The 12,939-nt window shown below is 38.7% G+C and overlaps 3 protein-coding genes across 8 annotated transcripts in view; 1 reads left to right on the top strand and 2 right to left on the bottom strand.

The window, feature by feature from the left end:
- The window catches only part of TRAPPC13 (trafficking protein particle complex subunit 13), a 30,892-nt gene extending 22,934 nt beyond the window's left edge, over nucleotides 1-7,958 (bottom strand). For all 4 annotated transcript variants that reach the window (XM_065905163.1, XM_065905164.1, XM_065905165.1 and 1 more), the window contains exon 1: nucleotides 7,816-7,958. In XM_065905163.1, the coding sequence (XP_065761235.1) occupies nucleotides 7,816-7,861 (46 nt within the window). In that variant the 5' untranslated portion in view covers nucleotides 7,862-7,958. The remainder of the gene's footprint in view (nucleotides 1-7,815) is intronic.
- SHLD3 (shieldin complex subunit 3) lies at nucleotides 3,005-7,951 on the bottom strand. Its single transcript, XM_065905168.1, has 2 exons — nucleotides 7,816-7,951; nucleotides 3,005-4,452 (listed from the first exon to the last, which is right to left on the bottom strand). Exon 2 carries the CDS (start codon nucleotides 4,333-4,335, stop codon nucleotides 3,577-3,579), a length of 759 nt encoding a protein of 252 aa, XP_065761240.1. The 5' UTR covers nucleotides 4,336-4,452; nucleotides 7,816-7,951; the 3' UTR covers nucleotides 3,005-3,576.
- A 600-nt stretch (nucleotides 7,959-8,558) lies between the features above and the next one.
- Nucleotides 8,559-12,939, top strand: part of TRIM23 (tripartite motif containing 23) — a 34,770-nt gene continuing 30,389 nt past the window's right edge. Inside the window, exon 1 of one of the 3 annotated variants that reach the window (XM_065905161.1) lies at nucleotides 8,559-8,689. In XM_065905161.1, the coding sequence (XP_065761233.1) occupies nucleotides 8,609-8,689 (81 nt within the window). In that variant the 5' untranslated portion in view covers nucleotides 8,559-8,608. Of the gene's footprint in view, nucleotides 8,690-12,430; nucleotides 12,499-12,939 lie in introns of those variants that run through there. The other 2 variants (XM_065905160.1, XM_065905159.1) reach the window with 2 other exon arrangements.

Below are 12,939 nucleotides of genomic sequence, written 5' to 3'. Positions count from 1 at the left end.
CCCATATTCCATGGAGCGACTAAGCCTATGTGCCGCAACTATTGAGCGTGTGCTCTAGAGAACTGCAGCCGCAACTACTGAGGCCTCTGCGCATCTTTCATAGCACCTTATATTTATCACGAACTATGTTTACGCACTTACTAGTTTATAGCACTCCTATTCAAACTCCTTGTAGTTTAAGCTCTTATGTATCATGATCAGTTTTGTAGCCTTGCCACAGGTTCTGGCAGAATTAGCACCTCATGCCTAATCCTCACGTAAGTGGTATTTTTGAAGATTTAACTTTCATGAACTGAGGCCATTAAACAATGTTATATTGAATAGATGGCTGCTGAGATAGTAAAAACAAAGCTAACTTAAAGTTTCTAAAGCCAGTTGTGTAGTTGATATTTAATGAACATTTACTAGTGCCAGACTTCATGCTAAATACAATGTACTGACACATTTAATTCTCAAAACTATAAGGTTGAAATTATCATTATCCTCCTATAACAGATAAGGAAGGTGCCTTGAGAAGATAATTGATATATAAAAGATTATAAAGGAGATAGATGCCAGAACTAGACTCTGATGACTTCATTCTGCTCGAAAATAATTTTCCCTATTATTAATTACAAGCCCAGGGTCATAAACCTGGAATGTCAAGCTTTATTAGAAACATCTCATGGGAATTCAAAGTCCATCTCTCTCTCAGAACATTAACGAGTTGCACATCAGTGACGTGGAAAAGAAGTGAATGGGGAAGTGTTTCAAACCTCCTTCACTCTTACTTTTAACTAGGAAAACAGATTAAAACCTGAAGAGGATACAGGCATTTGATTTACACTTGATTATGAAATTCAGATTTCAGCTAAAATTAAAAAAAAAACTTTTTAGTCGTCAATAAATTAAAATATTAAAAAAAGGTAGGCTTGACGTTATTAATTAATGAATAAGGCTAGTTCAACTTGCATATACATTTATCTTGGCCAGAACATTAAAAAAAATTATGTCGAATCCTTAGAATTCTTACCATATTTAGTTTTACTTGTCTAGTTCCTTGAAGGCATTCAATTTTGTGAACCTTGGAATAATCTGGGATATTTTGAGCAGATTAAATAAGTGAATCATGCAGGAACCCATCTGAGAAATTCATGTGATACCCTTCACATCTGTTTTCTTGGAATGAATTACATTTATAACATTGACAGAGAAAAATAAAATTATGGTATTGTTGCCTCTTTCCTAGAGAGTAAATGTTTTGGGATTCTCCGGGCCAGAATACTGGAGTGGGTAGCCGCTCCCTTCTCCAAGGGATTTTCCCAACCCAGAAATCGAACCAGGGTCTCCTGCACTGTAGGAGCTTTACGAGCTGAGCTTTACCAGCTGAGCTACCAGGGAAGCCCTAAATGCTTTGGCATTTCACCAAATGCCCTCAGATTCACCTTCCTGTACATGTTTTTGTTTCCTCAATTTATTCACATTGATGACTTAACAGTGGAGCCTACAAATATTGCTGAGCTGTACTATTAGTGCTAGAATCATCAGTCCCAAGGCTTTAAATACTCTTAAGAAGGCTTCAAAGATGTGGCAGTGGACTCTCCAGCCTTCAAGTATTGTCTAGGAAGATGAGACATGAATTGCTTCTTCAAGATGATACTATTTGCAGTAAAATTCATTTTCCCAGTTCTGATTCACCTTTTCATTGTTTCTCAAAGGGGAAGAAAGCAATTTATATAGAGTAAATTAGAGAAATTTACATCTGCCACATAAGACGAAGAAGCTCTTTTTAATGTGATTCTTGAATTAAAGAGCTGCTCATAAGAAGCTCATAAGAAAATATTCCTAAGAATATTTTCAGTTCTGTGTATCATCATTTTAAAATAATAAGAATGTATTATAAAAGAAACACTGTGGTCTATGTAAGTGACCCTGTCTTATGATTACTTAACTTTTACCCCTTGATTAACAACCTAATGCTGTGTAAGACCTGAACAACAACAACAAAAATGTTTATGATTGCCTAATAACATTGTTGCTGCTGTTTAGTCACTAAGTCACGTCCGACCCTTTTGTGACTCCATGGACTGTAGCCCACCAGGCTCCTCTGTCCATAGGATTTCTCAGGCAAGAATACTGGAGTGCGTTGCCATTTCCTTCTCCAGGGGATCTTCCCGACCCAGGGATTGAACCCTGTTCTCTTGCATTGCAGGCAGTTTCTCTCCCACTGAGCCACCTGCAAAGATCGCTGGTAAAAATGAATAATTTCTGACTTTTCACCAGCAGTTTTGACTGCAAAGATGACTAATGAAAGAGGAAGTAATTACTGAAGAAGTTATCTTGGAAACTCCCTCTATACCTGGTGATTTTTTTCATTTGAAGATTTTTGGAAGCATTCATGTACGTGATGATTGTTTTCTACAGAGCAGTCTCCTTTGAGACAATAAAAAAGGTGCTAATAGTTGAAAAGAAAAAAGTGTTTGAACAGTGTGAAACCTAATTAGAAAAGATAACCTCTTCAGTTAAAACTGGTAGACTTTTCAGGTTTTAAGGAACCTCAAGAGGCATGTTATGAGAAACCCTCCAAAGGACACATTTACCTTGCCAGGCACTTTGCCACAAGGCAAGCATGTTTTTGCCTTCCTAATGAATATAGTCTTACTGATTTTTTTACAGATATAGTTTAAATATTGATAATAGTGTCTCTATGTTAGCTCTGTGAGGGCAGGGTCCATATTTGTCTCTTCTCCACTTTACTCTAGCACCTATTTCATGGTAGGCATTCAAATTTGTTAAATATACTTTATAATAAAACTTTTATTATATAACCACTTTGGAGATTTTTATAAAATGATGTGTAAATCCACTAACATTTTGCTATGGGAAACCCACAGTGAACCCAAGACCCAGAGAACTAGTGATTAGCATTACCAATATTAGACTGAATTATCTGTATTAAACAAAGAATAAATTGATCTCTTATCCATATTTGATACTTCACTTCAAAAAATGTTTATTGCCTTAAATATATATTACGGTCTTAGACAAATTATACATTTTGTACTTTTGTTTCAAAACAACACATCAGCTATTGTCTATTACAGATCTTTGGCCATAATAAGCAGAATATGGGCTGGTCTTTCAATCTGAATTACATTATGCCACATGAGTATCATTCCCAACAGAACTGGTTTTAGTTTTATTTTTTTAAAAAAATCATTACACTTCAGGCAAGTTAAGAAAAAAATCCTGTAAAATTAGATTCTGGGAATTTACCAAAATCCAAACCATTCACTGTAATTCACAGGAATATCCAATTGAACTAGTAGAAAAGCAGTAACAGAACAAAAAGAATAGAACATTTTACCTCTAAATTCAGTTTGAATAATAATTCATCACAGTTCATTTAAAGGAAAGCCACTCAAAGTAGAACCCAGACCGTTCCTGACTTAACTGGAAAGCCTAGGAGTGCACCTGATAGTTACTTCTGGGACACAAATTGTATACATAACCACACACTTAAAAATTTATTCATCTGTTTCACTTCCTACTGGGTTCATTCAGAATATTCTTTTTTTGGACAATCACTATAATTCATTACATACTAAAAATAACACCATATTTATGCACAAATAAATTAATTTTCCCAGTAAGAGCTAATCTTCCTTTAAGAAGATTCCCCACATATTCACAGTACATAATATCACAGAACACCCATATCTGGCCTAAATGTCTCTGAATTGTAGCATTACAAGATGGAAGTTCATTGTGCCTGATAATTCGATTGAGTTTTGCCCAAATGTCTTCCAGAGTCTGGTTGTTACAAATAGTGTGATCTATTGTCCATCTTGCTCTATGAAATGAGTGCAAATTTAGTGCCTTTAGATTATCTTGCAATTTTTTAGACAAAGGAAAAACATTTTCAGTACAATTACTGCTGGGAAGTGATGATACACTCCAAGACCTTTTCTTGTGCCGTTTTTCTTTTTCTGCCTGTTTCTCCAGACTTCCAGAATTAGTCTGTTCATTCAGCGTGTGTGATTGTATTAAGTGCTTCTTTCTTTTCAAATTGGGTTGAAACTCCAACAGATCTACTGTGCAATCATAACTCTGTGATTTAATACTATGTTCTGAAATGGCTAAGTACTGTCTCACATCTTCAGCTGCCTCTTCAGAAATCCCAGGCGGTGATCTTTTAGGTTTGAGTGGAAGTCTGGACCCATCATGTGGAAACCAAGGAATAAATCTCAATAGCGGACGTGTAGGAAAGTCTTGAATTGCTTTCTCTGCAATTTTTGGCAGTTGTGTGGGATCATTCTCATATGGTCGATAATGTAATATTACTTCTGTAGTCATTCTGCAGTAATCCTTCTATTCTTAATGAAGAGAAAGTTTCTTAGCTGAGCTCCTCAGAGCTAGAATGTAATTTATAATTACAAGACTCTCTCTTTCCAAATCAGAGGGAAACAGGACCTAAAGTGGAAGTATTACAAAGAATAAGATATAGCAGGGAGAGCCTATATACAGATAGGCAGGGAAAAAAAGAAAAAAACAAAACCAATTCTAATATATTCTATCAAAGTGTTACTGGTAAATGTGAATGCAGGCCACAAAACTGGAAGTCCTTTCTCTCAAGAAAATAAGGAATCTGGATTACACACCGTTAACATCTTTTTAGCCTAAAACTTCTACTAATCAACATATTTAACTGAACAGATGTAACAGATTTGGAAGTACTGCTATTAACATATTAATATATAATCTTAACACTATAGCAAAAACAAAAGGTAAATTAAGATTTAAAAAATACTAGAGTCACATAAAGATAATGAACAAAAGTGCAATACTACTTAAAAATCTGAAGTGTGAACTGAGGACAACAAAAATGACTGTAATTTGTAATCTACCTTGAAGAAAATGGATCCTCTCATACTTTAAAATTACATGGATTCTACCAAATAGAATACTTAGGATGAACAAGAAGGCTAGAGCCTTAGAGCCTTAGTTCCTCTTAGAACACAGAAGTCTTCAAGTTACACCAAATCAAGTCATCGAAAGTAAGTGCCAGTACACAACACACAGGTTCGATAATGGAACCTTCCCTGGATCTGCAAGTTAGACTTCCTAATTGGGCCCAAAGCTGCGTAAGTCATAACGCAGGCTCTTTTAAATCTTAGCTTCTGAAGTTAAAAACAAGAGGCTGGGGCTTCCCTGGTGGCTCAGCGGTATAGAATCTGGCTGCTAATGCAGGAGACACAGGTTTGATTCCTGATCTGGAGGTCCCATGTGTGGTGGAGCAACTATGCTCCTGTGGCACAACCACTGAGCCTATGCCCTGCAGCTGGAGAAACCACCACCCGGAGAGGCCCGCGCACGGTAACTAGAAGCAGTCCCCGCGCGCCGCAACTAGAGAAAAGCCGAGCAGCGATGAAGACCCAGCACTAGTCGCTCAGTCGTGTCCGACTCTCGAGACCCCATAGACCATTGCCTGCCAGGCTCCTCTGTCCATGGGACTCTCCAAGCAAGGATACTGGAGTGGGTTGCCATTTCCTTCTCCACGGGACCTTCCCCACCCAGGAATCGAACCTGGGTGTCTTGTACTGCAGGCAGACTGTACCGACTGAGCTACGAGGGAAGTCCTAGCACAGCAATAAATAAATAAAATTTTAAAAACCAACAAAAAAGAGGTTGAATCATTTCTTCCAAAAATCATCAGAGAACTACGTGATGACGGTTCTCCCGTTGCCACGATGACTGTGAGTGGAGGCTCCCTGTCATGACATCACAACACTCATTTGACCAATGTTCTGAAAAGTCAAAAGTAACCAATCTCATAATGATTCTTTTCCCTACTGTTAATGTTCACTGACTAACAGATTTGACAACTCTTAAATTCGAAATGACTGTGATCCTTAACATCCATTTTTAACATGGTTCTAAATATAGACAGCATATTCTTTCACGACTTAACAATGCTTTTAGTTTTACTTCCTTTCATTTTTACATTTCAAGATATGGCATTGAGAATTCTTTCACTGTTGTCTGAGCTTATTCAGTGTTGTATTCCAGGGACACTGAAGTTGTGGGAACACCTTAATATTTTACATATATATGAAAGCAAACTGATATATTTGCCATTCAATGATTAGAACTTGTGAAAATTCTTGGATAATTAGGACAATGGAGAAAATGGGTCCAAAGAGCTTTAAGAAAGCTGAAACTAACAGTGACTTTCAAAGAACTTGTCCTTTCAGGTTGCCAAAATACTCCTTCTCAGGAACCTTGTGTTTTGGAAAATAAAAAATACCTGGGAAAGACTACTGTAGCAGCCTAAAATGACAATGGCAGTTAGCCTCCACATCACTGGAATTTAACTGTATATAATATCCTTGAATGTGTATAAAATGGCATTTAGTAGCTAACAGAACTTCTCCAAATTCCCATCAAAATACTAAGGGAATGAGAGCATCTGAAAATGCTCTTTCCTTCATTTGGAGGCAACATGGAGTCTTGGAAAGATGAAGGCCTAATGTTGAAATATTACCTCGATCACTTAACATATCTAAGACTGAGATTTAAAAACATGACAATTTCTCTTCTTTCTTTCAGAAATAAGTCATTTTGGAACAGGCCATTTGCTCAGGCTAAGCTCACAGGTCTTACTGCTATTAGTTAACATTTCAAATTCTTAGTTCCATAGTCAGAGACAGTTCTGATGACCCCAACTATCAGTACACGCTTTTTGTACAAATGAAACTGATGAGCTTCTGGAATGTCTGATGCTTACAGCATAAGTGAGGGGGTAAGAATCCATCAAAATGGATACCACAAGAAAGGTTAAGTGCACTTCAGTTGAATTCACATGTCTACCAAGCATCTTCTCAGTTCACTCCAAGAAGATATTGGTAACCACACAGTGCACCCAAGAAATAAGTGCATATGTGGCAGTAGAAAACATGAAATAAAGCTAAAGGCATTTCAAATAAAAGATCTCAGAGAACAATCTGAGATCTTCAGAACAATTCCTCGGAGATCTCAGGAATTTTAGAGAAAGTATGTCATGCTGGTTCTCCCTAAATAATAACCCAAACAAATCATCAAACTTACTCAAAACTGTATGCTGTACACAGAAAATGAAAATTGATACCAATTTTCCCGTACACAATACCCTGAAGTAAACTGCAGTGAGTTTTAACAAACCTAAATTATATGTTGTAGTGCTACGCATTTCTAAATGCTTGGCACAATACTAGACTAATTTCACAGGTAAAGCTGAAGCCTGGTAAATTTGTCACTGCCAATGAAGAGACAAGAAACAGGAGGAAAAATCACTTTAGATACCCGCTATTAATCATCTCGGTTCCCACACGGCTCTCCCCGGGTAGGGGTGGGAACTTCAGCATCTGCGGCTAAAATCTGTTTGGTGGCTTCAGCAACATATAACAGGGTAAGTAATTTACCAGGTATCTATTTCATTCTAAGCGGAGTAGGAAATGGCAACCCACTCCAGAATTCTTGCCTGGAAAATCCCAAGGATAAACAGCCTGGCGGGCTATAGTCTATGGAGTTGCAAAGAGTCGGACATGACTGGCTGACTTAGCACACATATTCCATCCCGTCGCAGGGAGGAGAGGGGGTCTCAAACCTAAAAAGCGAAGAAGAAAATAGCTTCCTCTCGCTCCAAGGCAAGAAACTGAACAGGAGGGCGGGCACTGACTGTTTTAAGAAGAACGAGGTCTACATCCCAGGGGCCAGGTCTACGTGCCAAAAGCTGCAAGAACTAGTGAGAAAAGGGGAGAAAACAGTGTAGAGGGAGCCGAGTTCGCAAAAATTTACCTTTCAGGGCCAGTAGGTGCTCCTGTTTGGGGGGATTCACCTCCATTTTGACCGGCACTTTGAACCCACTGCCTACGGAGGCTGAAGAGGTTCACTTCGCTCGGAAAAAAACAGAAAGCGCACTTTCCGGAAGACAGGGCATCACATTCCCAATAGTTTCTTCTCTGCCGGTGGTGCCTTAAATTCTCTTCTTACCACGTCCTTTAGCGACTCAACGGCTTCTTTTTACCAAAGCCATCTCTTGCCTCTTAGAGACTATACATAAAATACTTCTCTATTTTCCAGCCACATTCACACACCGCGACTTCAAGAAACCACTCCTCGGAGACAATACGCGGCCCTGCAAATACCTACATCTCCGAGCAAATGCTGTAGATGCGGCATGCTGGGATTTGTAGTTTCAAAAGCCGCATGGCATGCAGGGAGATGCAGTCCCCTTTCGTCCAGTCCATTTTACAACTAGGGGGAAAAGGTCGTTACTGGAGCAAGATTTCACCCCCAAACCTTACTTCTGTTTTAGCCCTTATTTTTTGCTTTAATTTTACTCCTCCCATCAATCTGATGGAAGTCTGACGGAAAGTGAAAATCTCCAGACTCTAATAAAAACAACAAAGCTCCCATTCGCAAGCTTCTGCTGGCGTGAAGGGGTGCGAGGAAGCCGCCTCAGCTGCGCCCGGCGTCGTACTGCGCCTGTGCGCCAGCGGCAAGCGCCGAGGCTTCTGGGTAGGTGGCTTTACCCCGCCTCTCCTGTGAAGGCCTTCGCGGCTTCTTCAGTGGCGAGGCTCCTCCTAGGATGGCTGCTCAGGTTGTAAACAAGCCTGGAGCGGGACTAGACAGTGGTCGTCAGGGCAGCCGGGGGACGGCCGTGGTGAAGGTGAGGGACCTTGCGTGCTCTGTTCTCCGCCATCGGCCTCTCTTCGGTTCATCCCGGAGATCTGGCTTTTTTTGGGCGGGTTGCGCGGACTCGGGTCCCTCTCGGCTTTACAAGCCTATGCTTCCCCTCCGGACCTTTATCCCCGCAGGCCTGAGGTTACCTGGCCTCCTGGTCATTCTAGTCTTCTGTAGTCGCCAACCGGGACTTTTGTGAAAAGGAGCCGATAGGCCTGTGAGAGTGACCTGGGCTGATCTTTCCCCAGGCCCTCTGTTTTTAGCTAAGCCCAACAGGCATTAATAAGCTTATTTTTATGAAATTGATCCATTATTATTGACTGATACTATTTTAGATATTTTACCTCGTTAATATCTATTTATGAAGTAATTGTTGATTCTAGTTTTACAAGTGAGGAAACTCAGGTTTCGGTTAACACTGTAGCTGAGCCAGAGTTGACTGCTCTAAAGTATTCTTTTCGTTACTGCACTACTTTGTAATCAGACCTCTGTTTCTGGTTGACCTACCCTCTCCTCTTTTGGCAGTACGGGTGTGTCAACAGCCCCGTTAATGCTCGGGAATATGAATTACCCTATGTTTGAAGTTTGAAATTCTGCCATATTTAAATGCTCTAAAATGGGTTTACCAAAAATTAAGTTGAAATAACGTAGAATTCACTTTTCCGTATATAGATAGAGCTGGAAGGGAGAACTGATTTTAATAACCTTCAGAATCCCCTGTAATCTCAGATAGTGGTAATTCTTATTCCTGGTTACATATTACTGAGGACTTTAAAAAAAAAACACAAACGATTTAATCCCCCAGTTCTGCTTAAGTTGATATCAGTATTTTTTTTTGCATTCCCAGAATGCTTTTAATGTGCAACTAGGGTTCAAAACCGTTGGAGGAGATATCTGAAGTTCTTTTAAGGTCTTGAGTAATAGGCACCTCTGGTTTTTCATCTAATGTTGGTTTCATATGACAGCGAATGATACATTTTTGCCTTCAACTGTATTATCGATCAGTATTGGTGGTTGTTGATTCATCTTTTAAATATTAATAAAGTTATTTTGAAGATACATAGCATATCTGAGATGTGAAGGTGCCCTCATTATTTGGCTTGTATGGTTGAGATTTTATTTATTGAATTGTGCTTTTTCTAAGTAGAGAATACCTGAAGATTATTTTGTGAAATAACTTGAATTAAGAAGTAATAGGAATAGATATTACTGCTGTGTCTGCTTTTGTTACCTTGTTTACCTTAAAATCTGAAAAATATACCAAAACCTGATGTAACTCCAGTTTATTAACGCATGGAGTTTGATAAATTAGAGGCTCATTTTGTTAATTTTCATTTTTATATGTAAAATGTGACTGAGATGTGCAATAGGATAGTCCTTTTTGGCAAGACCCTCATTCTGTAATTTGTAAGATAAATTACAAATTAAATTTTAAAAAATCTCATGGCCATTGTTATAGATGAAAGCAAGAAGTGTTCATTGGAAGGTAAAAGTTGAAATTTAGAATGCTAATGTTTGCATATGTAAAATTACTTCCTGCTTAATGAACAAGTTGATATTGATAGTTTTCTCGTTAGGAAAAACAGACAAAAATTGGGTATGAAATTATTTATGTCCACAAAAGAAGTGTGAGCTGCCTTAGTCCTTTGAAAATATGGCCTGCTTTATTAAAATTTAATTTACATGTGATAAGTTTGAAGCCCTGTTTGGCATATTGTGAAGTTTGTAAAACTAAGAGCTTTTTTCCTATCTAGGACTTGAATTCTTATGCTGTTAGCCACAATTTCTATTCATAAATACTGAAGAAAAACATTTCTTACTCTATTATTTACTGAGATGATGCAGAATAGTCTAGTAACTGTGGTTTACTAATCAGTGGAATTTTACTAGTGCTTTTTGAGAAAAACCTATGGTAGTAACATGAGTGATGATGCTGGTAAAGATACAAGATATGAATGAGAAAAGTAAAATTTTAATTTGGTTCTTTGGAGTTTATTGTCATATATAATTGTAATATATTATGGTGTCTCTGTAGTGAGAACATTTATTTAAAATGTTGCACTTTGTAATGTCTAATTTCTATTGTGAATATCTTTTCTGTAATTTGATATTGAACATTTTTTTCTTTTGTTCTTTTCTTAAGTGAAGATATTTAAGTGATACATTTTTACTGACTAGTTAAAAAAATGCAGGATAATATGAAGTGTGTATATTGTATATGTGTGTGTGTAAATATACATTAGTTCAGTTAGTTCAGTTACTCAGTTGTGTCCGACTCTTTGTGACCCCATGAATCACAGCACGCCAGGCCTCCCTGTCCATTACCAACTCCCGGAGATTATTCAAACTCATGTGCATTGAGTCGGTGATGCCATCCAACCATCTCATCCTCTGTTGTCCCCTTCTTCTCCTGCCCCCAATCCCTCCCAGCATCATGGTCTTTTCCGATGAGTCAACTCTTTGCATGAGGTGGCCAATGAGTCAACTCTTTGCATGAGGTGGCCAAAGTATTGGAGTTTCAGCTTCAGCATCAGTTCTTCCAATGAACACCCAGGACTGATCTCCTTTAGGATGGACTGGTTGGATCTCCTTGCAGTCCAAGGGACTCTCAAGAGTCGTCTCCAACACCACAGTTCAAAAGCATCAATTTTTCGGCGCTCAGCCTTCTTCACAGTCCAACTCTCACATCCATACATGACCACTGGAAAAACCATAGCCTTGACTAGATGGACCTTTGTTGGCAAAGTAATGTCTCTGCTTTTTAATATGCTATCTAGGTTGGTCATAACTTTCCTTCCAAGGAGAAAGCGTCTTTTAATTTCATGGCTTCAGTCACCATCTGCAGTGATTTTGGAGCCCCCAAAAATAAAGTCAGCCACTGCTTCCACTGTTTCCCCATCTATTTGCCATGAAGTGATGGGACCAGATGCCATGATCTTAGTTTTCTGAATGTTGAGCTTTAAGCCAAATTTTTCACTCTCTTTCACTTTCATCAAGAGGCTTTTTAGTTGCTCTTCACTTTCTGCCATAAGGGTGGTGTCATCTGCATATCTGAGGTTATTGATATTTCTCCCAGCAATCTTGATTCCAGCGTGTGCTTCATCCAGCCCAGCGTTTCTCATGATGTACTCTGCATATAAGTTAAATAAGCAGGGTGACAATATACAGCCTTGACGTACTCCTTTTCTTATTTGGAACCAGTCTATTGGTCCATGTCCAGTTCTAACTGTTGCTTCCTGACCTGCATATAGGTTTCTCAAGAGGCAGGTCAGGTGGTATGGTATTCCCATCTCTTAGAATTTTCCACAGTTTATTGTGATCCACAGAGTCAAAGGCTTTGGCGTAGTCAATAAAGCAGAAATAGATGTTTTTCTGGAACTCTTTTGCTTTTTTGATGATCCAACGAATGTTGGCAATTTGATCTCTGGTTCCTCTGCCTTTTCGAAAACCAGCTTGAACATCTGGAAGTTCACGGTTCACATATTGCTGAAGCCTGGCTTGGAGAATTTTGAGCATTACTTAACTAGCATGTGAGATGAGTGCAATTGTGCAGTAGTTTGAGCATTCTTTAGGATTGCCTTTCTTTGGGATTGAAATGAAAACTGACCTTTTCCAGTCCTGTGACCACTGCTGAGTTTTCCAAATTTGGTGGCATATTGAGTGCAGCACTTTCACAGCATCATCTTTCAGGATTTGAAATAGCTCAACTGGAATTCCATCACCTCCACTAGCTTTGTTCGTAGTGATGCTTTCTAAGGCCAGCCTGACTTTACATTCCAGGATGTCTGGCTCTAGGTGAGTGATCACACCATCATGATTATCTGGGTCCTGAAGATCTTTTTTGTACAGTTCTTGTGTGTTTTCTTGCCACCTCTTCTTAATATCTGCTGCTTCTGTTAGGTCCATACCATTTCTGTCCTTTATCGAACCCATCTTTGCATGAAATATTCCCTTGGTATCTCTAATTTTCTTGAAGAGATCTCTAATCTTTCCCATTCTATTGTTTTTGTCTATTTCTTTGCATTGATCTCTGAGGAAGGCTTTTTTCTCTCTCCTTGCTATTCTTTGGAACTCTGCATTCAAACATACATGCATATGTGATTTATGTGTAGTTGTTCCCCAGCTCTTTCCATTCTTCACAGAGAACTACAGTTCCAATGTAATGTTTCCTGTGTATCATGCCAGAAAGATAGTATGCTTGTAAAACAATATATACGTAAATATATATTCTCTTTA

Source organism: Muntiacus reevesi, chromosome 14 (genome assembly GCF_963930625.1).
Source record: "Muntiacus reevesi chromosome 14, mMunRee1.1, whole genome shotgun sequence".
Taxonomy (NCBI): domain Eukaryota; kingdom Metazoa; phylum Chordata; class Mammalia; order Artiodactyla; family Cervidae; genus Muntiacus; species Muntiacus reevesi.
This window is presented reverse-complemented; position numbering and strand designations above follow the sequence as displayed.

Bases quoted from the DNA above. Each gene is read 5' to 3' on its own strand.
- SHLD3 (XM_065905168.1), bottom strand. From the start codon at position 4,335: ATGACTACAGAAGTAATATTACATTATCGACCATATGAGAATGATCCC.